Source organism: Crotalus tigris, unplaced genomic scaffold (assembly GCF_016545835.1).
Source record: "Crotalus tigris isolate CLP2741 ecotype Arizona unplaced genomic scaffold, ASM1654583v1 scf7180000020145.1122116, whole genome shotgun sequence".
NCBI lineage: Eukaryota > Metazoa > Chordata > Lepidosauria > Squamata > Viperidae > Crotalus > Crotalus tigris.
Window position 1 is genome coordinate 940081 of NW_024097874.1, and position 25605 is coordinate 965685.

A 25605-nucleotide genomic window follows, 5' to 3' on the forward strand; every position below is an offset into this window, starting at 1 on the left:
ACAAGGGCCCTGTCTGCTGGTTGCATGATAGGTAGCATCTTGATGTACTCCTCTCTTGCTTTCTTAGCGTTTATATCTCATTGTTTTAATGTTTAATTGTTGGTTTAATTGTATGCCACCAAGAGTCACTTAGTCTGAAATAGATAGCCAGATAAATTTTATAAATATATAGCACCACCCCCATAGGGACCTCTGAAGTCCAGGCCCTCCTGGCCTCCTCTTGACCCTGGCTGCCAGTCCAAACCATCTCTCACTTTGGCACCTCTGCTTGACAGGGGCACGTAGTACGGTGATACTCAGTCACGGTTGGCAGCCACTCACTTGGGGCAGTGATGATCGATCTCTCTCAGCGGTCACTCACGTGGAATAATGATGGTCGATCCCAAGCAGTAAGAGCTTACACGGGACGATGGTAGTCCATCCCTGGTAACAGCAACTTGCATGTGACAATGGTCATCAGTCCCTGATAACAGCAGCCGGCGTACAATGATGGTAGTCAGTTCCTGGTAACAGAAGCTTGCATAAGACGATGATGGTCAGTCCCTCGTAACAGCAGCTGGCGTACGACGATGGTAGTCAATCTCTCTCTGGAGCTCACAGGGACCTTCCTTCTCCACTCTCCTCATCTCTCTCTGCCCTCTCTCTACGTAATCCTCCCCTTCTCTGTCCCCTTTGCCTCTTCCAGCTGATCATACAAAAAAACCTCCCTATGCCCCCCCTCCCTCTAACTCTTCCCTATTAAAAAATTACATTACACCCAGTCAAACTCTTCCCTCCCTCTCCCTCCGCCTAGCTTGCCCCAACGAAGGAAAAGAAATAACAATCCCCCGACCTACCCTCTCTCCCACTCTTCGTCTGGCTTGCCACAACGAAGAAAATGATAAAAACTTCAGCTCCCCACTCCCTCCACCTGCCTTACCCACAATGAAGCAAGAAAAAAGGACACAAAAACCCTCACTTTCTTACTCTCTCTCTCTCTCCCTCTTCTCCCGGCTTGTTTTTTTTTTTTTCCATTTTTATTCATAATACAATTAAAACAACAATGGACAAACATGACATTCCAGAGTGAATTTTTCTATCAGTTCCTATCATAGTACAAAAATTTTATACATTGTTCTTAACCTCTATATAAACTTCATCTTTTATACAATACAATTATATATACAATTATATGTACAGTTATGTATATCTTTTAATTCTACCATTAGTTTGAAGTCCGAGCAGTTCTTAATTCATACCAGCGGTAAAATTTGCCCCAGATTTCGAAGTATTCGTGTTCCGTTTTGTCTTTCATAATCATTGTAAGCCTGTCCATCTCAGCACATATTAGAATTTTATGCAGGATCTCTTCTTCCGTTGGGGTTTCCTTGTTCCTCCAATTTTGAGCAAAAACCAGCCTGGAGGCCGTTAAAATGTGTAGCATTAAATAAAATACGCCTTTGTCATGTTTTTGCGTAGTTAAACCTAATAGAAAGAGTTCTGGTTTTGGTTCTACCGCTTGCTCTAATATTTCCTCCAACCATGTTTTAATCCTGTTCCAAAAATCACAAGCTCGCGTGCATTCCCACCACATATGATAGTAAGTTCCACTTTTCAAATTACATTTCCAACATTTAGGGGAGACATTGGTATACATTTTAGACAATCTTGTGGGTGGGAGATGCCATCTATAAAACATTTTGTAAAGGTTCTCTTTGTAAGAGGTGGCCAAAGTAAGCTTCTTGTTTCTTGCCCATAGTTCTTGCCATATATGCAGATCAAAATTAAGACCAAAATCCTTACTCCAATTCAACATAGTCACTTTTACTTGTTCCTCGTACGTTGCCTGATCTAGCAAATAGTAGTATAATTTTTTAATCATTTTATCCTCCGACCCCAAAATTATTTTATCCAATTCTATTGGTTCTAATTTAATGCCTAACTCTTTTTTGTCTTTCCGATATCTTGCCTGCAGTTGCAGGTATGCCCACCATTCTAATTCTATCCCTTCATCGTGGATGGTTTTCCTGGATTTCAATTCCCCTCTTTCATCTAAGATATTTTTATATGTTATGATCTTGTCTAATTGAGTAAATTTTGGGTGTACATATATTTCTAATGGTGAGATCCAACTAGGTACTTGGGTATAATTTGGTTGCCAAATTTTTGTCCATACATCAATAAGAGCTTGCCTAATATAGTGACTTCGAAAATATTTATGTACTTTATATTTATGATCCCATAATATGGCATGCCATCCTATTTGTAGGTCATGGCCCTCCAGACACAATAGTCTCCTATTTTTTAGTAATATCCAATCTCTTACCCATACTAATGCTGCGGCCTGGTAATATTTCTCCAAGTCTGGAAGACCAAATCCCCCCCTTTCCTTTAAGTCCTGTAGTAATTTTAATTTAATCCTTGCTCTTTTTCCTTGCCAGATGAATTTACGCATCATTTTGTTCAAATTTTGAAAAAATTTCTTGTCCAATTTTATAGGTATACATTGGAACAAAAATAAGATTTTTGGCAACACATTCATTTTAATCACCGCAATTCTGCCCATAAAAGAGAGCTGTAGGTTAGTCCAAATATCAAAGTCCTTTTGAATCTGTTCTATTAACTTATCATAGTTATCCCTTTTAAGCGTAGCGCATTTGGCAGTCAGTTGTATCCCTAAATATCTAATTTTATTTGTAATTTGAACACCAATTCTGTCAACCAATTCATTTTTCTGTATTTTAGTCATATTTTTGACAAGCATTTTAGTTTTTTCTTTATTTATTTTTAAACCTGCTATTTCCCCGTATCTATTCAATGTTTCCATCAGTCTAATCCCTGATTGTAGTGGTTCTTCAATAATAAAAACTAAATCATCTGCAAAGGCTTGTATTTTAAATGTCTCTTTCTTGATTTCTAGACCTTGGATCTGTTCATCTTGCCGGATTGCTCTAGTTAATACCTCAAGAGATAATATAAATAACAATGGTGATAGTGGGCAGCCTTGCCTTGTGCCTTTTTGCATTTGGAAACTCTCAGTCAGTTCTCCATTGATTATTACTTTGGCCACCTGCTTAGAGTAAACTGATTTAAACATATTTAAGAAATTTTCCCCAAAGTCCATATACAATAATTGATTAAACATAAAATCCCATTTTACATTGTCGAATGCTTTTTGGGCATCAAGAAAAATTAAACACATTTGCTTTTCATTATGTACTTCATAATATTCCAATATGTCCAAAACAGTCCTAATATTGTTTCTTATATATCTTTTAGATAGAAAGCCGTTTTGATCAATATGTATAAAATCCACTAAGAACCTTTCCAATCTTTGTGCCATTATTGCCATGAAAATTTTGTAATCTGAATTCAAAAGAGAAATGGGTCTATAGTTCTTAATTTGTGTCAGATTGGTGTTTTCTTTAGGAATCAACGTGAGGAAGGCTTCTTCCCATGAAGCTGGTATTTTAGCTTGGGTTAAAACCTCGTTAAATAAGTCCAACAGCATTGGGCTTAAAGATTCTTGTGCAATTTTATACATTTCTGCAGGTATACCATCTGGCCCAGGTGTTTTATTATTCTTCTGTTTCTTAATTGCGACCGAGAGTTCTAAATGTGTTATCTCTTTATTTAGGAGAGTTTTAAATTCTTCTGGCACCTTGGGTAAATCGACTAGTTGTAAATACTGTACTATGTCATGGTTATTTCTCTTTTCGTCGTCCTTATATAAATTCTTGTAAAACTCATATGCCACTAGCTTTTTTCCTTCGTTCTGGCACACCATATCACCTTTGGCGTTATAAAGGTTGGTAACTCTCTGCTTATTATTGTGTTTTTTGATTTTATAAGCCAACCATCTCCCTGGTTTATTAGCATTTTCAAAGAAATTTTGTTTAGTACGTTTTATCTGCTGTCCTAGATCTTCCTTCGTAATAATATCCATCTTATGTTTAATTAAATCAATCTGTTGTTTCAAATCACATCTTTGTGGTTCATTTTGCAGGTTATCCTCAACTTTACGTAGTTCTTCTTCCAGTTGTCTTTGGCGTTGTGTTTTGATTTTGTGTTGCCTAGCCATATAAGAAATTACAACGCCTCTCATGTAGGCTTTGGTTGTATCCCATAAATTTTGGCAGTTTGTATCCTCCTTCTTGTTTGACTTAAAAAACAGATCCAATTGTTCTTCTAATTTTGATTTGAATTCTTTATGATTTAAGATTGCCCTTTTTAGAGTCCATCTCCTCGTGTTTTTTTGCCCCTTCCATTTAATTCTAATCGGATTGTGATCAGCCCAGGTATTTGTATCAATCATAATCTCCTCTACTTCTAAATTTAAGTCAGCTGACATCCACACCATATCAATTCTGGACCAAGATTGATGACGTCCAGAATAAAAAGTAAACTGTTTTTTCCCAGGATTCCTTTCTCTCCAAATATCCTGTATATTAAACTCATCTACCATTTTAAAGAAAATATCAGATATTGTTCCTCTAATTCTTTTTCTATTCTTTCCACATTTATAATCTAGATTATTATCCACAATTGCATTATAGTCACCCATTATACAAATGCTATCATGTTCCAATTGGCTAATAATGTTGTAGAGTTTTTTATAGAAATGTTTTTGCCCCTCATTCGGGGCATAAATTCCAACCAAAAGAATTTTGGTTTTATTCAAAATTACTTCCACAATTAGAATTCTGCCATCTTCGTCCTTATAAATTTGCTTAGCCACAATTTCTTGTTTAATATATACTACCACACCTCCTTTCTTATATTGCGAAAGTGCTGCGAACATATTCCCCAGTTTAGGACAATTTAATAAATATTGATGTTGTTTTTTAATGTGGACTTCTTGTAACATTATTATATCTAAATTCATCTTATTGAGCCTATTGAAAAACTTCTTCCTTTTTGTTGGAGAGTTGAGGCCATTAACGTTGATAGATACAGATTCAACACATTTCTTCCCCTCCTTATCTATGTTTAGATCTAGTTACTATTGCTGGTCTAGACACTTGAGTTTGTAAATCCTTCCCTCTTTCCACTGTTGATCTTATTGGTCTAGCCTCTTTAATTTCCTTAAACCTACTCACCTCCTGCTTTTCTTCATTTTTCCCTTCATCAGTGTCCTCTCGAAGCTCAACTCTTTTACCTCTAGCTTCAATGGCTTGCACCAGTGTCTCTCCTTCCTCTCTTGTTTCTCTTTCGACTAAATCTTCCTTACTACCAAAGTTTTCCCTGTAGAATTCCTCTGCTTTTTCTATTGAGTCTAGGCGAAACTTTTTCTCCTGCCATGTTACCAGAATTCCTTCCGGAGTTAGCCATCTAAAATTAATATTTTTCCTTATCAGTTTGGAAGTTATGTATTGGTAAGGCCTTCGCAGGTCTCTCACTCTTTTGGGCACTTGTTTAAGTACAATCAGCTGTTTACCTCGATATTCCAGTGTATCATCTCTGAATCTGAAAAGAATTTCATCCCTAACTGATTTCTTAATAAACCTAATGTGCACTTCTCTGGGAAGATTGTGTCGTCTTGCGTAATTTGTGTGTATTCTATAGGTTTCATCTATCTCATTGGCCATCTCCTCTCTTGTAGACCCCAACGCTCCTGCTAGAATATCTGACATTATTACTGGGAGGTCTTCACCTTTCATCTCTCCTACATTTTGAAACCGTAGATAATGAGCAGCCTTCTCAAGTTCCAAAGAAATAACTGTGGTTTCTAATTCTTTATTGGCTTGAATTAGCCTTTCATTCATTTCATCCACTCTCTGCTCTTCTTTATCCATCCTTTCCTCCATTTCTACTAGTTTTTGTTCATTTTTCATAAGTTGGTGGTGGAAGGATTCAAATTTCCCATCCATAGATTTAATTTTATCTTTAAGTTCACCTGTATCATTCCTTATTTCACCTATTTCTTTTTTCAGATCTTCATGGTTTTTACACATTAACTCTTGCATTGATTGCAGCATTTGTTGCAAGTCTTTAAGTGGGTTTGCCCTATCTTTTTGAGCCATTTCTTCTAGTGATCTTTGCCTAACAGAACCTGGTTCCAGCAATGTAGTTTGAAATGTCTGCTTTCTCCCTATTCCAGCCCTTGTAAGATTTGGAGTACTAGACATTTTTTTCAATTTTCCAAACCAACCTCCCCACTTATTTACAATTGTTAAAATGTTTTCCAGAGTATCAAAGTTGTTACTAAGAATCAAGAAGTTCTTAACATTACAAGGCAAGGGCAAATTTGCTACACAGTCTCTTTCTCTAGTAGTTTTTCCCTTCCCACTCTTACAGCAATTCTCGATTTAACCAGCAGGTGTCACTCTAATATTGTCTCTGGTATTAATATTGTCTCTGGTATTAAATTTGTCTATTCATTCCAAAATGTCTACCTCCGTTTTTTTTCTTCCAAGCGATCTCCCTTGTGCCTTAGAGTAGCTAGCCTTCCAGGGCTAAATTTCAGTCTCTGGAGTAGGGGAAGAAGGAGGACGCCCCTTTTCTCTTCTCCACAAATCCAGCCAACGTAGCAGGTAAGCAGGCAAGCCTTTTTAGCCAAACCTTCCTTTTCGCCGCTTTTCCAGGAGCGAGGGAAATCCCTCCTCCCCTCTTGTAGGCTACTAAAGTCAGTAAGTTTCAAGCGAAATCCTCCAGTACGATCTCACACCGGATCCCTTGTAGTCAGAATCTCTGCTCAGATGAATTTGACTGGAACTGTCATGTCACCGTCCAGCTTTTCCACCGCTAAGCTTCGGCCAGCTGACTGCTGTCATTTCTTCACTGTCGCCATTGTCGGCCGTTTCCCCTTCTCCGCTTGACTTGTCAAAGCTTCTCCTGGGTTCGTGGCTCCTGGCTGCCGCCTGAATCCACTCCCCAGGGCGCCTTGTTGTTCCCAGTCCCCCTCCAGGGAACTAGGGACCCCAAAGGATCTGTCAAACAGTCGGGAACGGGGTTAGATGCTTCAGAGAATCATCCAACACACCCGTTCTTCCTGGCAGCTGGCCCCGCCCCCTCCCGGCTCCCGGCTTGTTTTTAACGGAAAGAACTCCAGCAAGCTACTCTCTCTCTCTCTCTCCCTCTCTCTCCCTCTCTCTCTCTCTCTCTCTCTCTCTCTCTCTCTCTCTCTCTCTCTCTTCATCCCTCTTTCTTCACCCAACCTCCAAGAATCGCCACCTTCCATTTCTTTTTCCTCCCCTCAGTCAACTTCCTCCTTTTTGATCCCTCCCAAGGGACACGCCCACCACCAGACGAACAGCGGCTGCCGGAGCTTCTCACTTCCCTGCCTCATCGGCAGGGCTCCAACAAAGCCTCTCAGCTGGCCCCAATCTCTCCCCAGCTCTGCTACAAATATAATAATAATAATAATAATAATAATAATAATAATAATAATAATAATAATAATAATAATAATAATAATAATAAAGTTGGAAGGGACCTTGGAGGTCATCCAGTCCAACCCCCTGCTCAGGCAGGAAACTGGATGCATCAGTCCCCTAATCATCTTTGTTGCTCTTCTCTGTACTCTTTCTAGAGTCTCAACATCTTTTTTACATCATGGTGACCAAACCTGGATGCAGTATTCCAAGTGTGGCCTTACCAAGGCATTGTAAAGTGGTATTAACACTTCATGTGATCTTGATTCTATCCCTCTGTTAATGCAGCCAAGTACTGTGTTGGCCTTTTTGGCAGCTGCAGCACAATGCTGGCTCAAATTTAGGTGATTGTCCACTAGGACTCCGAGGTCCCTCTCACAGTTACTACTATTGAGCAAGGTACCCCCTATACTATACCTGTGCATTTGGTTTTTCTTGCCTAAATGTAGAACCTTGCTTTTTTCACCATTGAATTTCATTTTGTTAGATAGTGCCCAAAGTCCAACTCTGTCCAGTTCCTTCTGTATCTTAAGCCTGTCTTCTGGAGTGTTGGCTATTCCTGCCAGCTTGGTGTCGTCTGCAAATTTGATGAGTTCCCCATCTATCCCCTCATCCAAATCGTTGATGAAGATGTTGAAGAGCACTGGGCCCAGAACGGAGCCCTGGGGCACCCACTACACACTTCGCTCCATGTAGATGCAGTTCCATTGAGGACCACTTGCTGAGTACAGTCGGTCAGCCAGCTACAGATCCATCTGGTGGTGATGCTTTCTACCCCACATTTTTCTATCTTGTCAAGTAGTAGGTTGTGATCTACTTTATCAAATGCCTTACTGAAGTCCAAGTAAATTATGTCCACAGCATTCCTCTGATCCACTAATTTCACTGTACCTTCTTTGCAACAAGAAACATAATTTTTCTGACAACTGACCCAGATACACCAGGAACACAGGCATACCCAATCACCCCTTTCAAGCTCTTGGCAGTCATGGGAGGGGGAATCACACACAGCCTCAGAGATGTGAAGGTCAAAGAGCCCCACCATTATAAAGTGCATCCAAACACAACCAGAAGAAGGGAAACCATGTCCCTTCAAACTGGTTTTTGGTGGTGGGGCAATGAATTAGTATCAAGGGAAAAAATATTTGCCCTATATTTTTCTCCATATTTACTCAATGATACCATTCAAAACCATTCAGTGTCCTCAACCTAGAGTGGCACCAAACTCCATCGCTCTGGATGACCTTACCCAGCAGTCTCTGGAGAAAAGATACCACGTTGAAGGAAGAGCAGAGGTCAACAACATAGATGTTGAAATACTGTGTCTTCCTGCAGCATCATTTTCTGGATATGTCCTAACAGGACAGACCATAACCACTATGTAACACTGCCCTCAAGGGTGTATGTGTAATTTTTCACTAACGTGCTGTACTCCAGAAGAAGTTCAGGATCCCCAGAGGAAAAGTTGTTTGCCACTGTAATTATCACCATCCTGCTCTTTGAGATGTCTTCTTCTCCATCTCCAGTGACTGCCTTTGAGGTAAACATCAAACTGAAGCAACATGGAGGGGATCTTGCATCAGAAAAGGATAAAGGCTTCAGGTTACACTCTGTGTTGTATGAATTTTAGGACTGGCACGGACTGTGCTGTTAAATGTACCCTTCTCTCCTTTCCAGGTGAAGTTTGCTTTGTCTCTGTCTGAATCAGGAAAGCCACTGGCACTTATGAGAGGGCTCCTAATTCTTCAACTCTTCTTCCTTGTTTAGAAACGGGACATGGATTGATTCATCCCCATGAATTATGGACCTCCTGCCTCTGCTTCTAATGCTACTGTTGTCTCTGCCAGTCTCTAGCAATCATCGAATGAAATGTCCCCTGACTTTGGAGTACCAGGATGAAAAAAAACCATGCAGCTATTATAGACCAGGGGACCATCTTACTAGTATTATCACCACTGCAACAAAAATATCAAATATAATGTTCCCTTTCAATGAAGCTCCTTCTAGTCAGTCTCACTCGTAAGTCATTCAAGATAATGGAGTTGCATACGCACTGTTCATAATTCTAACACCCTCATTTTGTTCTCCACCTGTCCTTAGGCTTTCCTGAATCATTTTGATTTCCATGCTTTCTTTGTCTTATTTTGAGGAAGAGATTCAAATCCAAAGATGAGACAGGAAAAAAAAATCTGAAAGAGGTCCATATTATTTTCTTCTACCCGTTCAATCTTGAATTCATGCCTTGAATACTGAGTTTTATTTAAATTAGTGATTATTTGAATGTTATTCTGCCCAGCCCATTTCAAATATAACAACTTGTTCATATTTACCTCCTGATCCTTGTAGAAATACAGCATAACCTATTTTGAGAATTGGTTTTGAGTCATTTTGGAAACATCCTCTTCTTTTTTTAGTGGTTCTACTTTAATTATTCAATTATTTTGAACCCTGGTTACTGGGCAGATGAAAATTAGTACTGCCACAAAGAATTTGTATTTGTGATTGTTAACCCAGATGGAGGACTGTGTCAATTCCATCTTCCCAACATTCATGAAAATTAAATGGAGATGGGTGAGTATTGGCTTAAGACTCTGTAGGCTTCAAGAGACAAAGTGGATTAGATTGGGGAAAAAAAGAATGTTGTTGCTTCTGTTGATGATGGTAATAACATGATCATTTTTACAAAGGTTTATTCAAAAGTGCTATGCTTTATTTTATTTTTGCTTTATTTTTATTAGTCAAGCAAAAATATAACAAATATGTAAAATATAATTTGCCATTGATGATGGTGGTGATAGTGATTGTAAAATGAACATTTTTTTTACAGTACAATATCTTCCGATCAGTCTAAAATCCTACGCTTTATTTTTGCTATTCAAGTGGTCAATAAAAATTCTCAGCTCCTGCGCAATCTCACACTTGGCTACAATCTCCATGACAACTATCTGAACACCTTTGTCACTTCAGATGCCTTGCTGGACATGCTCTCGACTGGAGAAGCCAATGTTCCCAACTACAGCTGTGGAAAGAAAGACAATCTTTTGGCTTTTTTTGATGGAGATGACAGAGACAACTCCATCCAGATGTCAACATTACTAGCCCCATACAAAATTCCACAGGTTTGTATGTGTGCTTCTCTTTCTAGTCAAGTGAGTGAATTGTTAGGATGGGTAAGCAATACATCCAACTATATCTATGGAATTCAAGAGCTGCTTTTTTCCATGAAAACTCTAGGAATGTTATCTAGTGTTGGGATTGACAATGGGGAGGGAGAAAGCATCAAAGCAACCATGACATCTTATTACACCATCCCCATTGCTTTGGGGGCTTCTGCTGCACCTTTGTGAAGGTAAGGAGAGACTCTGTGTCCAATCAAAGGGTCTTCTGTACCACAAGAAACACTGATGGAAAGCACTTATTTTTTTATCATCTTAGTCAAAGTAATGATACTTTCAATGATGTACAAATCCCAGATTCATGAAAAGAATTCCAACGGCTTGTCTTATCTAAAGTTTATAAGACATATAATATATAAGATATGTAAGACAAACTCTGCCCACAATCTGGAGTTTGATCCTGACAGGGCTCAAAATTGATTCAGACTTTCATCCTTTCGAGGTTGGTAAAATGAAGGACACAGATTGTTGAGGGCAATATGCTGACATTGTAAACTGCCCATAGAGTGCTGTAAAGCATTTTGGGGAAGTATATATCCTGTGGTGAAGCTGGAACAATCTGGAGATGAACATATTTAAACCTGTGAAGATGAAAGTGGATATTCTATCACTTCTTACAATATTAGCTAACACAGTATTAACAGGAGAGGCTTTCAAGCTTCTGGGTTGTATAATCTCCCAGAATTTGAAATGGATGCCTAATATTACGACCATCATTACAAAGACACAACAAAGAATGTTCTTCCTGCATCAACTCAGAAAGCTCAGACTGCCCAAGGAGCTGCTGATACAATTCTATAAAGGAATTGTTGAGTCTGTCATTTACACTTCTATAACTGTCTGGTATGGTACAGCAACTAAACAGGACAGGTACAGACTTCAGCAGATAGTTAGGACTGCAGAAAAAACAATTGCAACCAGCCTGACTTCCACTGAGGATCTATATACTGCATGAGCCAGAAAAAAGGCTGAGAAAATAAATACAGACCCCTCACATCATGGACATAAATTGTTTCAACTCCTCCCCTGCCAAAACAACGAGACACAAAGACAGCTTTTTTTCCTTTGTGCCATCACTCTGCTTGAATACCTAATTACCACAGTTATGTCTTATATCTATGGATATTTACCCATGTAGTATGGCTATAGTATTATTATCCTTCTCATCTTTTCTACTACCTTCTCCTTTTGGCATCTTATGATTGTATTACCTTTTTGTTTGTATGTACACTTGTTTGTATGCACATGTTGTTTGTATGCACATGTTGTTTGTTTGTTTGTATGTACACTGATTGTATTATCTTGTTGTTTGTATATAGAGACAAATTCCCTGTGTGTCCAATCACATTTGGCCAATAAACTATTTTATTCTATATACATCTAAGTGCTATTGCTATTGCTAATGGTAATAATAATAATAGTAATAATAATAATAATAAAGTTGGAAGGACCTTGGAGGTCATCTTGCTCAGGCAGGAAACCCTATACCATTTTGGACAAATGGCTGTCTAGTCTCTTCTTAAAAACATGTTGGAGCATTCACCGCTTCTGGAGGCCGGTTGTTCCACTGGTTAATTGTTCTAATGGTTCATGATCAAATTCATCATAAAGGACTTGAAGAGCAATAAAGCTACTGGAAAGGTTTTACTGGTTGAACATTTCAAGAAATATCCCAATCTGTGGGACCCTCTATTAACTGGTTCTTTTGCACAAATAAATAATAGCTGCCATATCCCACTTGAATGGAAGATGGCCATAGTAATTCATATATATGTAAATTTAATGAGAAATATATTATAATTACAGCCTGATTAGTCTAATAGATACCATGGCTAAAACAATATCTTGTTCCTCTTGAGTAGAATTCAGAATGGGCAGATAAAGAGTGTACCTTTGAAAAAAAGACAAAGAATAAGAGGGCTTTAGGTACAGATAACCCAGGCAAATTCACAGCTCATTGCCAGTTCAATCCTGACCCTTTCATGGTTGACTCAGCCTTCCATCCTTCCAGGGTCAGTAAAATGAGGATCCAAATTGTTGGGGGCAATAGGCTGACTCTGTAAACTGCTTAGAGCAGTGGTTCTCAACCTTCCTAATGCCGTGACCCTTTAATACAGTTCCTCATGTTGTGGTGACCCCCAACCCTAAGTGGTCTCCAAGCGCACACTGACGCCGCCCACTCACCTACCGCTCCTGGGGCTCAGTCGCCTCACCTGTCCTCGCCTCACTTCCAAAGGTCACCGGCCTGCCCGGCTCCAGCTGGCCAGGGAGAGGGGGCAGGAAGGCCACTCCGCCGGCTCTGCCCAGCCTGGTTGGAGAAGCACCCAGGTGGGGAGAGGGAGAGAGAGAGAGAGAGAGAGAAGAGGGCGACAGCACTGGCAGAGCTTAGTTCAGCCTCCTCCATGGAAAGGGCCGCGAAGCAGTGCAGTCTCCCTTAGGAGATGCTCGACGGAAGTGAATCCGGCGCTACAATGGCCCCCAGCTCAAAGCTGTGCGAAGACGGATAGAGGAGCGGTATCTCGGTTCCTAAGACCATCGGAAATATTGCCGATGGTCTTAGGCGACCCCTGTGAAAAGGTCGTTCGACCCCCAAAGGGGTCGTGACCCACAGGTTGAGAACCGCTGGCTTAGAGAGTGCTGTAAAAAGCATTGTGAAGTGTTATATAAGCCTAAGTGCTATTGCTATTATTGACAATGGTTTTGTCACAAACCAACTAATTACACAATATGTCAGTCAGGGGAAACAGTGGTTTGCGGACCCAATATATCTTATTAATGCATATTAACAAATCAGACTCAAAAGTTATGGTCTTTGGAAATGACAGCATAGTCATAAATGCCTGTTCAAGTAAGTAACCCCATTCTTTATCTAGAGGTCTTTTTCTCTGAGACAGGAACTTGACTCCCTCACCATCACAGGAGCTCACTTCGGGCAAAGGCACACGGAAATGTTCAGATTAGATTTTTTTTTAAAAAAATCATAATTGTTTATCTTACTTAACTGCATTTAATAAATTATATAAAGCTGAGATTTGCCCGTGCTCTTATATCGATCTGAAGTTTGGGGTATCACTACTAGAATACAGCCAATCGCATCGTTTGAGAAATATCTTGGGGGTGAATAAAAGTACCTCAGCTGGTGCTCTGAGAGCTGAATTGGGATTTCACAATTACTTCTTTGTCTAAAATCCGGGCACATAATTTTAAAACAAATCATAGCTATCCATCTTCTTCACCCTCATTTATTAAAGTGTGTGATGTCAAGGTTACCCCATGTTCTTATGTAGAGCTGAAGTTTTGGACCTGAAATATATCATTACTAGAAATAACCCAATCATCCCATCTGACAAGTAGCTTGGAGGTAAATAAAAGGCCTTCAGCTTCTGCTGAGAATTGAATTGGGAGAGGGTTTTTTTTTTCCTTGTCTAAAATCCGGGCACATAATTACTGGTATAAAATTTAAGCTATGGAAATTGACTGACTCCCAAAATTCTGCCTGCTAGAACGGACATTTCGATTAAAGATCTCTTGGACTGGGAAAGTTACAAATTATATTAAGAGATGTGATCTCTCTCTCTCACTCTTGTACAACTGGAGTACAAGCTAAAAAGATGGCTGTAGAAAGAACCTGGGATACCAAAGAGAGGAAGATATAGTCATTGTCAGTAAGTCTGGCAAACTGAAGTGGATGAGCGTCTAATAATGCCTCTTCCAAATTGTGAAATATGTAAATACAAAAATGGCTGCCTATCTTAGGATGGTATTCACATAAGTACTCTGACTCAACAGTTAAATATGGACCCCCTGCTGGAGCAGGAGCCCCTATACCATTCCAGACAAGTGGCTGTCCAGTCTCTTTTAAAAAGCATCCAGTGATGGAGCACCCACAACCTCTGAAGGAAAATCTATCCCATTGGTTAATCGTTCTCACTGTTAGGAAGTTTCTCGTTAGCTCTAGGCTGCTTCTCTCCTTGATCAGTTTCCATCCATTGCTTCTTGTCTTCCTTCTGGTGCTTTGGAGAATAGGTTCATCCACCCCTCCTTTGTGGCAACTCCTCCAATATTGGAAGACTGCTATCATGTCATCCCTACTCCTTCTTTTCACTTGACTAGACATACCCAATTCCTGCAACCATTCTTCATATATTCTTCATATGTTTCATATGTTTTATGCAATAACATATACAACATATAAACACATGTTCATATCAGATTTAACCAAGTCCCTGCTAATGATTTGTATTTTTGGAAATCTAGAGACAAAAGACTTAGCACATCTATTATTTCAATGTCAATAGTGGAAGAAAGAGACAGATCAGTACCTTAGACTGCACATTAAATGAATGACCTATTGCAATCCTTCTATTAAAACAATATATTTCCTCTGTGGATAGAATTTAAAACTTCCATATAATATGGCTCTTTATTTGAAGAAAAAAGTTCAGCTGACATCTGCAAATGTGGGTGTGGTTGCAGAAAAAAGTAGGAGTGATACAGAAATATGATTTGCACTCTTTATTCTGATTCTTACTTAATATGTTTCTTATTTTTCTGGTCTTGCTAATGTTCTGTGTTTAATATTCTGTATCTTGATATGGTCTACTGGCTAATCGACAATACAATAGTATAATATACTCATGACAAAATTTAGATTTATTGAAAGCTAATAAGTGATCCTAATACCGTATTTTTCACTGCTTTTTTCAGATCCATTTCATTGCTTCAGAAGCTCTGAGTGATAAAAGTAAATTCCCTTTTTTCTATCAGATGCTCCCCAAATTAGGGATTCTCTATAGAGGAACTGTCCAACTGCTCCTCCATTTCAGATGGACCTTGATTGGTCTCTTCACTTTAGATACGGAGAAGGGAGAGAATTTCATGAGGACTTTTACTCCCATGCTTGTCAGGAATGGAATTTGTGTTGTTATATCACGACAATTCTCAACCGCTGGAAAAACAGCACCCTTCAGGGATGCAGTCTCTCAGTGGAGACAAGTTAATGTCTTTGTTCATTTTACAGAATATTTTTCCCTTCAGGACAGACTTCTTCTTTTCCATTCAACACTTCAAGGTTTGCCTGAACCTATTGAAGAAAAAGTCTGGATAATTGCAAGCTTTGGGGAGCGGCAAATAAAAAGGCAGACATTCCTCAAATATGTCCATAGTGTTTGGACCTATGGTTTTCAGTGGAAAAAATGGACAAACAACAGTTCCTTCAAACCAGATCTCTTTGTGCAACCACAGTTTGGAGATCAGTCTTTTCGCTGTTCTTTTTCAAAAGACATCATTTCTCTCAAAGGCCGGAGAAGATGTACTCAGAAATCACCACTGAAAACCAAAGTGGAAAAAAGCAGGTTCTGGAACCGATCTAACCGCGTTGCTTACACCTTGATTAACACTCTGGCCCATACCTTGAATGCTGCCTATTCCTCCGTATCCAAGAGGAGAAGAAAAGAGGGAGAAGACAGGCTGGGGGCTCAAAGGCTGCAGCCATGGCAGGTATGGGGTTCCAACAATGAACCATCAAACGTACTTTCTTTGGAGAGGGAATACAAAGGAGGAGGGAAACCGCCTCAACCTTCTTGTGCTTCAAAAGGCCAACAAGTTTGGCCAACCTAATCCCTTGTGGACAATGTTCCACAGACATATATACTTTGATATTAAACCAGTGTTGATTTTATAAGCATTTTAAAATAAATTCCCATCTTTATGAATTGGTGATTAGCATTTTAGAATTTTGTGATCATAAATTTGAAGCAGACCCCGTGACCATGTAATGCAACCCCTTGTCTTTACAGAAATCTCAGTGAAAGCTTCTCCAATTGATGGCTTCTGGGCCTTTTCATTAAAACAGAATCAGAATCTGAACAGAGCTGGAAAGGACCTTGGAGGTCTTCTAGTCCAGCCCCCTGCTCAAGCAGGAGACCCTATACCAGTGGTGGGGAACCTATGGCATGGGTGCCAGAGGCGGCACTCGGAGCCCTCTCTGTGGGCACACGTGCCGTTGCCCCAGCCTTGCCTCCCTCCGCAACCCCCTCCTCTCCAGAAGCCCCCCTGAAGGAGAGTCACCCTCGACCATGGCCCACACGAAGCAGCGCAGCCAAGGACATGGCAGCCAGGCAGACAAGACTCTGCCCTCACACCCCATCATGCAGTTGATGCTGCAGGGCACGGGCAGAGGGTGTGGCCCCCCATAGCACTGCTGGGCTGCCTGGGTGATCTGCGGTGGGCCCTGAATGCGATGAGAGGTCCTGTGGGCAGGCGGGGCAGGGGATAGGGGGGCAGAGCGGGGGCGGGGCAGGGGGATGGAGCAAGGCCAGTTTTGGGGCACTTGGTCTCTAAAAGGTTCACCATCACTGCCCTATACCATTTCAGACAAGTGGCTGTCCAGTCTTTTCTTAAAAACCTCCAGTTTAAAGCACCCACAACATCTGGAGACAAGCTGTTCCACTGGTTAATTGTCCTCACTATTAGGAAGCGTCTCTTTCATTCCATGTTGCTTCTCTCCTTGATTAGTTTCCATCCGCTGCTTCTTGTCTTGCCTTCTGATACCTTGGAAAATAAGTAGACCTCCTCTTCTTTGTGGCAGCCCCTCAAATACTGGAACACTGCCATCATGTCACCCCTCGTCCTTCTTTTAACTAGACTAGTCAAACCCAATTCCTGCAATCGTTCTTCATATGTTGTAATCAGGCCTTTAATCAGTGAAGTGGAGACTAAACCTGTCTGGCTCATTGGATCAGTTCTAAATTTTTTCCTCCTTTTAGGATGTTCTTCACCTCATTCAGCCAGAATCTCCTGTCTTGTAATTGCGCTTATTTTTCCATGTCCAACATTGTGGAATAACAGCAGAGTTATAAGAAAATGTTCTATGGAACATTTTTTTTCACTTGTTGGAAGAGTGTCGTGTCCTCCCTACTCCAACCAAGAAATTGTATCATTTGGAAAAAGTGATTCCAGACTCCTTCTGGTTTTCAACCTCATAGGCAGTGGTGGGATTCAGCCGTTTCATACCACTTTGGCAGAACCGGTAGCTAATTTTTTGTTGCCCAGGCCCAGAATGGACTTCCGGAAGTGGCGTCCATACAGAGAACCGGTTATTCACATATTTGAATCCCACCACTGCCCATTGACCAGTATGGCTCTTTTCCTTGTTGCCTTTCCTCAAGGCTAAAAGCAGCTCCTTTGCTCTCTTCCTTGGCTTCCTTGCTTTTTTGTATAACTGATCCAATATTTGTGCAAAGTGTGGTGCCTGCAAAGTGACTTTGTACTTCAGTTAGTGTCTCTCCAAACCAGGGCATTCACTCCTGAACCTTTTATGGATGCTTTTGCCTTCTTTCCATGAGCATCAACTCTCGCAACTCACATTTGGTTTGCAAATGACTATTTTGAGATTATTTTCACAAATATTCTTTTTTTATTATTGAAAATTTTTAAAATTTTACAAAAAAGTTCCCTTGCCCAGACCCTCCCAACCCACCCCAACCCTCCCCCAGCCTTCCCAGAGCTGAATACAGGCTTAATTAAAATTTAAAAGAAAAAATTTTAAACACAAATAAACCATATACAAATTTGGTTACAATAATTAAACAAATTATAAAATACTTTAACACCAATATTTAAAAAGCAGAAAGAGAAAAAGAAAAGAAACAAGAAAAAGAAAAAAAATAGAAAAAAAAGAATATCTAAAAATATCTTAAACTTTGAATATAAATTATTCGAAAGCTAAATAATATTTTTTATATCATACTTGTATTGTATAAAATTTATCCATCTTTTCCATACCAAAAGGTACTTCTCTTGCGATTGATCTTTCAAGAAAGCCGAAATCTTTGCCATTTCCGCTAAGTAAGAAACTTTAAAAAACCATTCTTGCAAAGTAGGCAAAGATTCCTTCTTCCAACATTGCCCTACTAACAACCTAGCCGCTGTAATTAAATTTAACATTAATATAGTTTCTTTACTGTCACAATCGGAAACAATACCCAGCAAAAACAATTGTGGAGTAAATTTTATCCTTCTTTTGAAAATTCTTTGAATATTCCACCATATCTTAATCCAAAAAGCTTTTATATTTTTGCATAGCCACCAAATATGATAATAAGTGGCGTCCAAGCAACCACATCTCCAACATTTAGGCTGCAAGTTTGAATACATACGAGACATTTTTTGTGGATCAAGGTGCCATCTGTAAAACATTTTATAAAAGTTTTCCCGTAAATTTTGGGCTTGTGTAAATTTGACATTCCTCATTTCACAAATATTCTTATCAAGTATAATTTTAAGGTGACCAACCGTCCTCCTTTAGGGAGGACAGTCCTCCTTTTGTAAGTTCTGTCCTCCCTCAAAAACTGACCTCCTTCATGTCCTCCTTTTCGATGTTTGAAGACTAACCTGCAGGGCTTTTTTTCCCCTCATAGAACGCTCAGAACGGTGTTCCGGCACCTTTTTTTGATGGTTTTTTTTCAACCTTTGCATGAGCTGTGCTACTCCCACTATTGGCTTTTGAAAGCCAATAGGAATTGCTGCTGAGCGTGCCAAAACACCCGGCTGGCAAACTTTGCACATGCAAGTTGTCTGTATTATTGTTGCAATGAATAAAATGTTTCTTTTATTTACGATATTTTTTCTTCAATTTATTTGTGTCCTCCTTTTCATTATAAAAAAGTTGGTCACCTTAATAATTTCCATCATCCTTTCTCCAGTGCATTATTAATACATTGTCATCCAATGACATATGTTTATTATCCAATCATGAACATACTACTAATTTATTATAATCAGTGACCAGCATACACACCCACACAGACACATAAGAAAATGAACAAATGAACTCTGAATGAAATGTTGGTATTAAAGCTGCCGTCCTTTTTTTCTTATAAGACATGCCATACATTGTTGCTAAAAATCAGATATTTTTCTATTTATGCATTTATCTGTATCAGGAAATCATAATTTTTTTTTCTTTTTAAATAAGCTCAAAATAGTTTTGTCTATGAATTGTTATAAATATTTTATCCAAAAATCATGGTTTGTCAACTCTAGTTTTCTGTAATACACAAAATATAGAAGAATAGATGACCAAGAACTAAATGCTATTTATAACTAGCACATTTTATGGGGAACACTGAAAATTATTGAGTACAAGAGTAAAACAATTTTTATCCACATAAAAGAGTAAAAGAGTAAAACAATTTTTATCCACATACCATCCAGTCATCACTTAACTAGATTCCTAATCACATCAAAAAATTGTTTTACTGAAATCATCAGCATTCCCGTAATCTATTTAGGAAATGGAATGGGAATGACTTTTCGGACAGGGAGGAGCAATGCTGCCTAGGGAAGGATCGGATAAGAGGGGAGAAGCCCACAATGGTATAATGTGAGAGAAAGGATTAGTCTAAATATTCAGGCTGAAAAAAAAAAAACATTGGTAGGAAATTTGTACTTTCAGAATTGCAAAATTCTGTTAATGTAGCGATCAATCGGGACGTCCTCTTCCCCACTTGTTGCCCCTCCAGGGTGACTTTCGACCCTTTTCAGGGTCCCCCAGTGGGAGAAATCCAGACGGCAGAGGGAGTGATCATCCCACCCATCCGCCAGAGCTGCGAGAACAAACCAGAAGCCGCTTGTTCAATTTATTTGTGATCCAGTCTAGAATGCTCCCCATGTTTTACCAATTTTATCAATTATTTGCCAACTCAGGACATTTGCAAATTAGACAACTGTAGAAGAAAGATTCCAATGTGAAAAGACCATGTGGGTTTTTTTAAAAAAAAAAACAAGTTTTCTGCTTTTAAAATTCCTGGATATTTCTGTTCTAGTTCCATCCATTTCTGAAGAAGAATGTGTTTCACAATCTTTCCCACATGAAACTGTACTTGGACCAAAATGGGGATATAACAGCAGATCTGAACATCATAAGCTTGATAGTTCTCTCCAGGGAGGATCCCATTAGAGAGCAAATGGGGAGTTTTGAAAGACAGAGAATTACTATCAATCAAGATGCTCTTTCACGGCTAAAGTTGCTCAACAAGGTGGGTGAAATATTGGTGTCTTTTCTTTATTTTTCAGAGCCTTACGATGGGTGGCTATTCACCAAATACAATGATCTTCAGTGAGAACTGAATGTGGAGAGTAGAATGGAATGAAGTGGAGTGGAATAAATATCAGAGTTGAAAGGGACCTTGGAGGTCTTCTAGTCCAACCCCCTGCTCAAGCAGAATTTCAGACAGGTGGCTCTCCAATCTCTTCTTAAAAACTTCCAGCATTGGAGCACCCATAATTTCTGAAGGCAAGCTGCTACACTGGTTGATTGTTCTCACTGTCAGGATATATTTCCTTAGTTCTAGGTTGCTTCTCTCTTTGATTAGTTTCTATCTGTTGTTTCTTGTCTTGCCTTAGGGCAGTGGTTCTCAAACTTTTTCATGCCGCGACCCCCAACCGGTCGTAAGTCGGGGACTAATCAACTGGTCGTAAGTCGAGGACTACTCAACTGGTGCAGCACCGTTTGCAGAATGGGACTTTTGGTGGGCTCAGCAGGGCAGAGACAGCCTGGACAATTCCTATTGGCTTTTGAAAGCCAATAGAATTAGACTCTATTCAAGAGACTCTATTCTATTGGCTTTCAAAAGCCAATAGAATAAAAGGGAGTAGCATAGCTAAGGAAAAGGGGAAAAAATGGCAGACTGCATTGTTTGGCGACCCCCGTGAAATGGTCGTTCGGCCCCAAATGGGGTCCCGACCCACAGGTTGAGAACCATTGCCTTAGGGTCTTTGGAAAATAGGCTGATCTCCTTATATATATACAATTGGCAAGAAGTCCTTCAGATGCTATAATATGAAACACTGTTTTAAATTGATTCAGTTGTGTCCAAAATGGGATGCTGGAAGATGATTCTTTAGGACACTGATCATAACCATTTTGTGTCTCCTGTGCAACCTGATATCTATATAAAACTCTATAAAAAGGGAACATCAAGTGCTGGGGATTTTGGTGCTCATGGTATCAACTAGTCTTGCTTCCGTGCCTAAAATTAGCAAAATAAAATGAAAGTCTTTTGACTAATGTCCAAGTTCCCAGTGGGACGAAAGAGGCAAGGATAACTCTAATCAAGACTGGACACACTTCCTGTTGATACCATTGGGAAATACGCTTCGGAATTCAAATTTAGCTTGCCATGGCTGGGCATGTTTATATTCTTAAGCATATCATACTGGGCAGAATTTTCCATACTTGTCTTCCATACCATGGGGACAGAAGAATAGGTCTTCTGCTCCTAGGGAGAAGATCCAAGGCTTTCAGTTCACATAAAATAACAACAACAACAACAACAACAACAAAGTTGGAAGGGACCTTGGAGGTTGTCTACTCCAACCCTCTGCTCAGGCATGAAACTCTATACCATTTCAGACAAATGGCTTCCAGTATTGGATCATTCACCGCTTCTGGAGGCAGGTTGTTCAACTGGTTAATTGTTCTAACTGTCAGGAAGTTTCTCCTTAGTTCTAGGTTGCTTCTCTCCTTGATTAGTTACCATCCGTTGCTTCTTGTCCTGCCTTCAGGTGCTTTGGAGAATAGCTTGACTCCCTCTTCTTTGTGGCAGCCCCTGAGATACAGGAACACTGCTATCATGTCCCCCTTCGTCCTTCTCTTCATTAAACTAGACATACCCAATTCCAGCAATCGTTCCTTATATGTTTTAGCCTCCAGTCTCCTAATCATCTTTGTTGCTCTTCTCTGTATTCTTTCTAAAGTCTCAACATCTTTTTTACATCGAGGTGATCAAAACTGGATGCAGTATTCCAAGTATAGCCTTACCAAGGCATTGTAAAGTGGTAGTAATACTTCATGTGATCTTGATTCTATCCCTTAATGCAGCCTAGCATTATGTTGGCTTTTTTGGCAGCTGCAGCACACTGCTGGCTCATATTTAAGTGATTGTCCGCTAGGACTCCGAGATCCCTCTCACAGTCACTTCTATTGAGCAAGGTACTACCTATTCTACACCTGTACATTTGGTTTTTATTATTATAATAATAATAATAATAATAATAATAATAATGACTCGATAGGTAGACAAAATGCCAAATCCAGTCTGAACATCTGGCTGACTGTGCGATGAATGATAATAATAATAATAATAATAGTAAAGTTGGAAGGGACCTTGGAGGTCATCTAGTCCAACCCCCTGCTCGGGCAGGAAACCCTACACCATTTCGGACAAATGGCTGTCCAGTCTATTCTTAAAAACTTCAAGTGTTGGAGCATTTACTGCTTCTGGAGGCAAGCTGTTCCACTGATTAATTGTTCTCACTGTCAGGAAGTTTCTCCTTAGTTCTAGGTTGCTTCTCTCCTTTATTAGTTTCCACCCGTTGCTTCTTGTCCTGCCTTCAGGTGCTTTGGAAAATAACTTAATTCCCTCTTCTTTATGGCAGCCCCTGAGATATTGGAATACTGCTATCATGTCCCCCCCTTGTCCTTCTCTTCGTTAAACTAGACATACCCAATTCTCGCAACCGTTCCTTATATGAACGGTTCTTGCAGAACCTTACTTTTTTCACCACTGAATTTCATTTTGTTAGATAGTGCCCAATGTTCAAGTCTGTCAAGATCCTTCTGTATCTTAAGCTTATCTTCTGGAGTGTTGGCTATTCTTGCCAGCTTGGTGTCATCTGCAAATTTGATGAGTTTCCCATCTATCCCCTCCTTCAAATAATTGATGGAAATGTTGAAAAGCACTGGGCCCAGAACAGAGCCCTGGGGCACCCCACTACATACTTCCCTCCATGTAGATGCAGTTCCATTGAGGATCATACACTGAGTACAGCCAACTCCAAATCCATTTGGTGGTGATGCTGTCTAACGCACATTTTTCTATCTTATCAAGTAGTAGGTTATGGTGTACTTTATCAAATGCCTTACTGAAGTCCGAGTAAATTATATCCACAGAATTCCTCTGGTCCACTAATTTTGTCACCTGGTCAAAGAATGCAATAAGATTTGTCTGGCATGATCTATTTTTGACAAACCCACGTTGGCTTTTGATAATGTCTTTGTTTGCCTCTAGGTGTTTGCTGATTGGTTGCTTCATTATCTTTTCTAGAATTTTCCCAGCTACTGAGGTCAGGCTGATAGGTCTGTAGTTTCCTGGATGCATTTTTCCCATCAGCTCTTTTCCAGTCCTCTGGTAGTTTCCCAGTACTCCAGGATCTTTTTTGAAAGGTATAGTTCAGTGGTTCTGAGATCACATCTGCCAGTTCCTTCAGAACCTTGGGGTGTAATCCATCTGCTCCTGGTAATTTGAACTCGTCTAGGGTGGACAGATGCTCACTTACCATTTTCTTCCCTATCTTAACTTGTGTTTCTAATCTGTTTTTTACAGTACTGTTTTTGATAGGTTGGACTTTTTTTTTTCCCTTTGTGTAAAGATGGATGCAAAAAATGAGTTAAGTAGTTCTGCTTTCTCCCTGTTGTTTGTCATCTTCTTGCCACTTTCTTCCACTAATGGACCAATCATTTCCGTAACATTTTTTTTGTTTTTTTACATGTTGAAAGAAGCTTTTTTTTGTTATTTTTGACTTTTGTCGCAAGCCTTAGTTCATTTTGAGCTTTAGCTTTCCTCACTTCATCTTTGCAGGCTTGGGCTATTTGCTGATATTCTGCCTTACTTATGTGCCCCTCTTTTCACTTTTTATACTTATCACTTTTGTCTTTCCATTTATCAGAGAAGTCATGCTGGTTTCTTTTGAGAACTGTTATTTTTCTTCTTCGTTGGTATTGTGCTAGACTGGGTTTTTATAATCTCACTTTTCAAAATTTCCCAAGCTTCTTGAGTTGTTTTCCCCTTAAGGATCCTCATCCATGAAATCCTTCCCAAGCTCTCTCTAAGTTTATTGAACAGCCCTAATTTGTAATGAAATTTTCTTTTATATTTTAATGGGGTGGTGGTTCTGGATCACTTTCAAATGGGGGTGGCTTTGCAATGATACCTATAGTCCAGAAGAAACTTTTCCAGATCCCACCTATCAGAAGTTTCTTTCTTCACCAGATTTTTATTCTGTTCTAATAAATTTAGTAGGATAAAATTTTCACAAGCCTTTCAGAATAAATTCCATTCTAAACTTTAATATGACTAAAGCATCATACCTTAAATACTCGGATTTATGAAGAAAGGAGGGATGCATTTTAATGCAAACATGTGGAGGAATCACTATTTGTCACTTCATGCTTAAATCCTTTCTCAATTGCTTATCTCCAGAATTTATTAAGTAGAAATGTCCTGTATTACAACGAGATATTCTAGAAGCAAAAGGAAGGAACTAAATGAAGACTCTGCCAGTAGTTGTATTCCCTGCAATGTTGAGAGTTAATTAAAATTTTCTTATTTACCTAAATGAAGTCCAGCAACTGCTTGACTAATGTTTATGTCTACCTCCATTTTTCACTGATAGTTAGTTCAAACATACTTCTTTTGGCATTCCTTCTTTTTCTCCTTAGTCTCTGCCTCAGTCCAAATGTGTGGAAAATTGTCGCCCCGGATTTTTCAAGCGGGCTCGGAAAGGAGAGCCAGTTTGCTGCTATGATTGTGTTCCTTGTCAAGAAGGGACCATCTCCACTCAGGAAGGTGAGTCTCACCAGAGGAAAGGGTACTGGATTCATCCACAACATTTTGATCAATGTGCATTTTAAAAGAGACACATCTAAGGTTGACAATTTTGTGGTTCTTAATTTTCAAGGTGCCCAATTTCTTCCATAATGGGAGGAATAAGAAAAAGATCTTGAAGGAAGAAGTAGGAAGAGATAGAAGAACACGCTGGATTGTGCAAGATTACTTGAATCACAGGAAAATTCTCTTTTCTTGCCAGTTTGGAACTGTCCTCCCATGTTCTTAGGAACATCTGCATTCTTTGAAATTGAGAAATGGTTTCAGATCAATGGCTTTTGCTCACCCAAACCCAGTTTATATTACAGGCCAAAAGACTGATTAATTAATCAGTCAATCTTTATTAAGGTCATGGAACCATATAAGCCGAAAGATCTAATTCAGGGATCCAAGGAGGTGGATTCAAGG

At 39.5% G+C, this 25605-nt stretch overlaps 1 protein-coding gene across 1 annotated transcript; it reads left to right on the forward strand.

The window, feature by feature from the left end:
* The first annotated feature begins 6279 nt into the window (after nt 1-6279).
* LOC120318234 (vomeronasal type-2 receptor 1-like) lies at nt 6280-25404 on the forward strand. Its single transcript, XM_039365666.1, has 6 exons — nt 6280-6512; nt 9030-9371; nt 10320-10471; nt 20356-20568; nt 25032-25158; nt 25271-25404. The coding sequence occupies exons 2-6, from the start codon at nt 9344-9346 to the stop codon at nt 25288-25290; spliced, it is 540 nt and encodes a 179-aa protein (XP_039221600.1). The 5' UTR covers nt 6280-6512; nt 9030-9343; the 3' UTR covers nt 25291-25404.
* The last annotated feature ends 201 nt before the right edge of the window (nt 25405-25605 follow it).

Excerpts from the sequence above, each read along its gene's own strand:
- LOC120318234 (XM_039365666.1), top strand. The coding sequence starts at position 9,344 with ATGAAGCTCCTTCTAGTCAGTCTCACTC. Across the intron at positions 9,372-10,319 it reads CCTTCTAGTCAGTCTCACTC|ATGCCTTGCTGGACATGCTC; the intron begins GTAAGTCATTCA and ends TTGTCACTTCAG. Across the intron at positions 25,159-25,270 it reads GACCATCTCCACTCAGGAAG|GTGCCCAATTTCTTCCATAA; the intron begins GTGAGTCTCACC and ends TTAATTTTCAAG.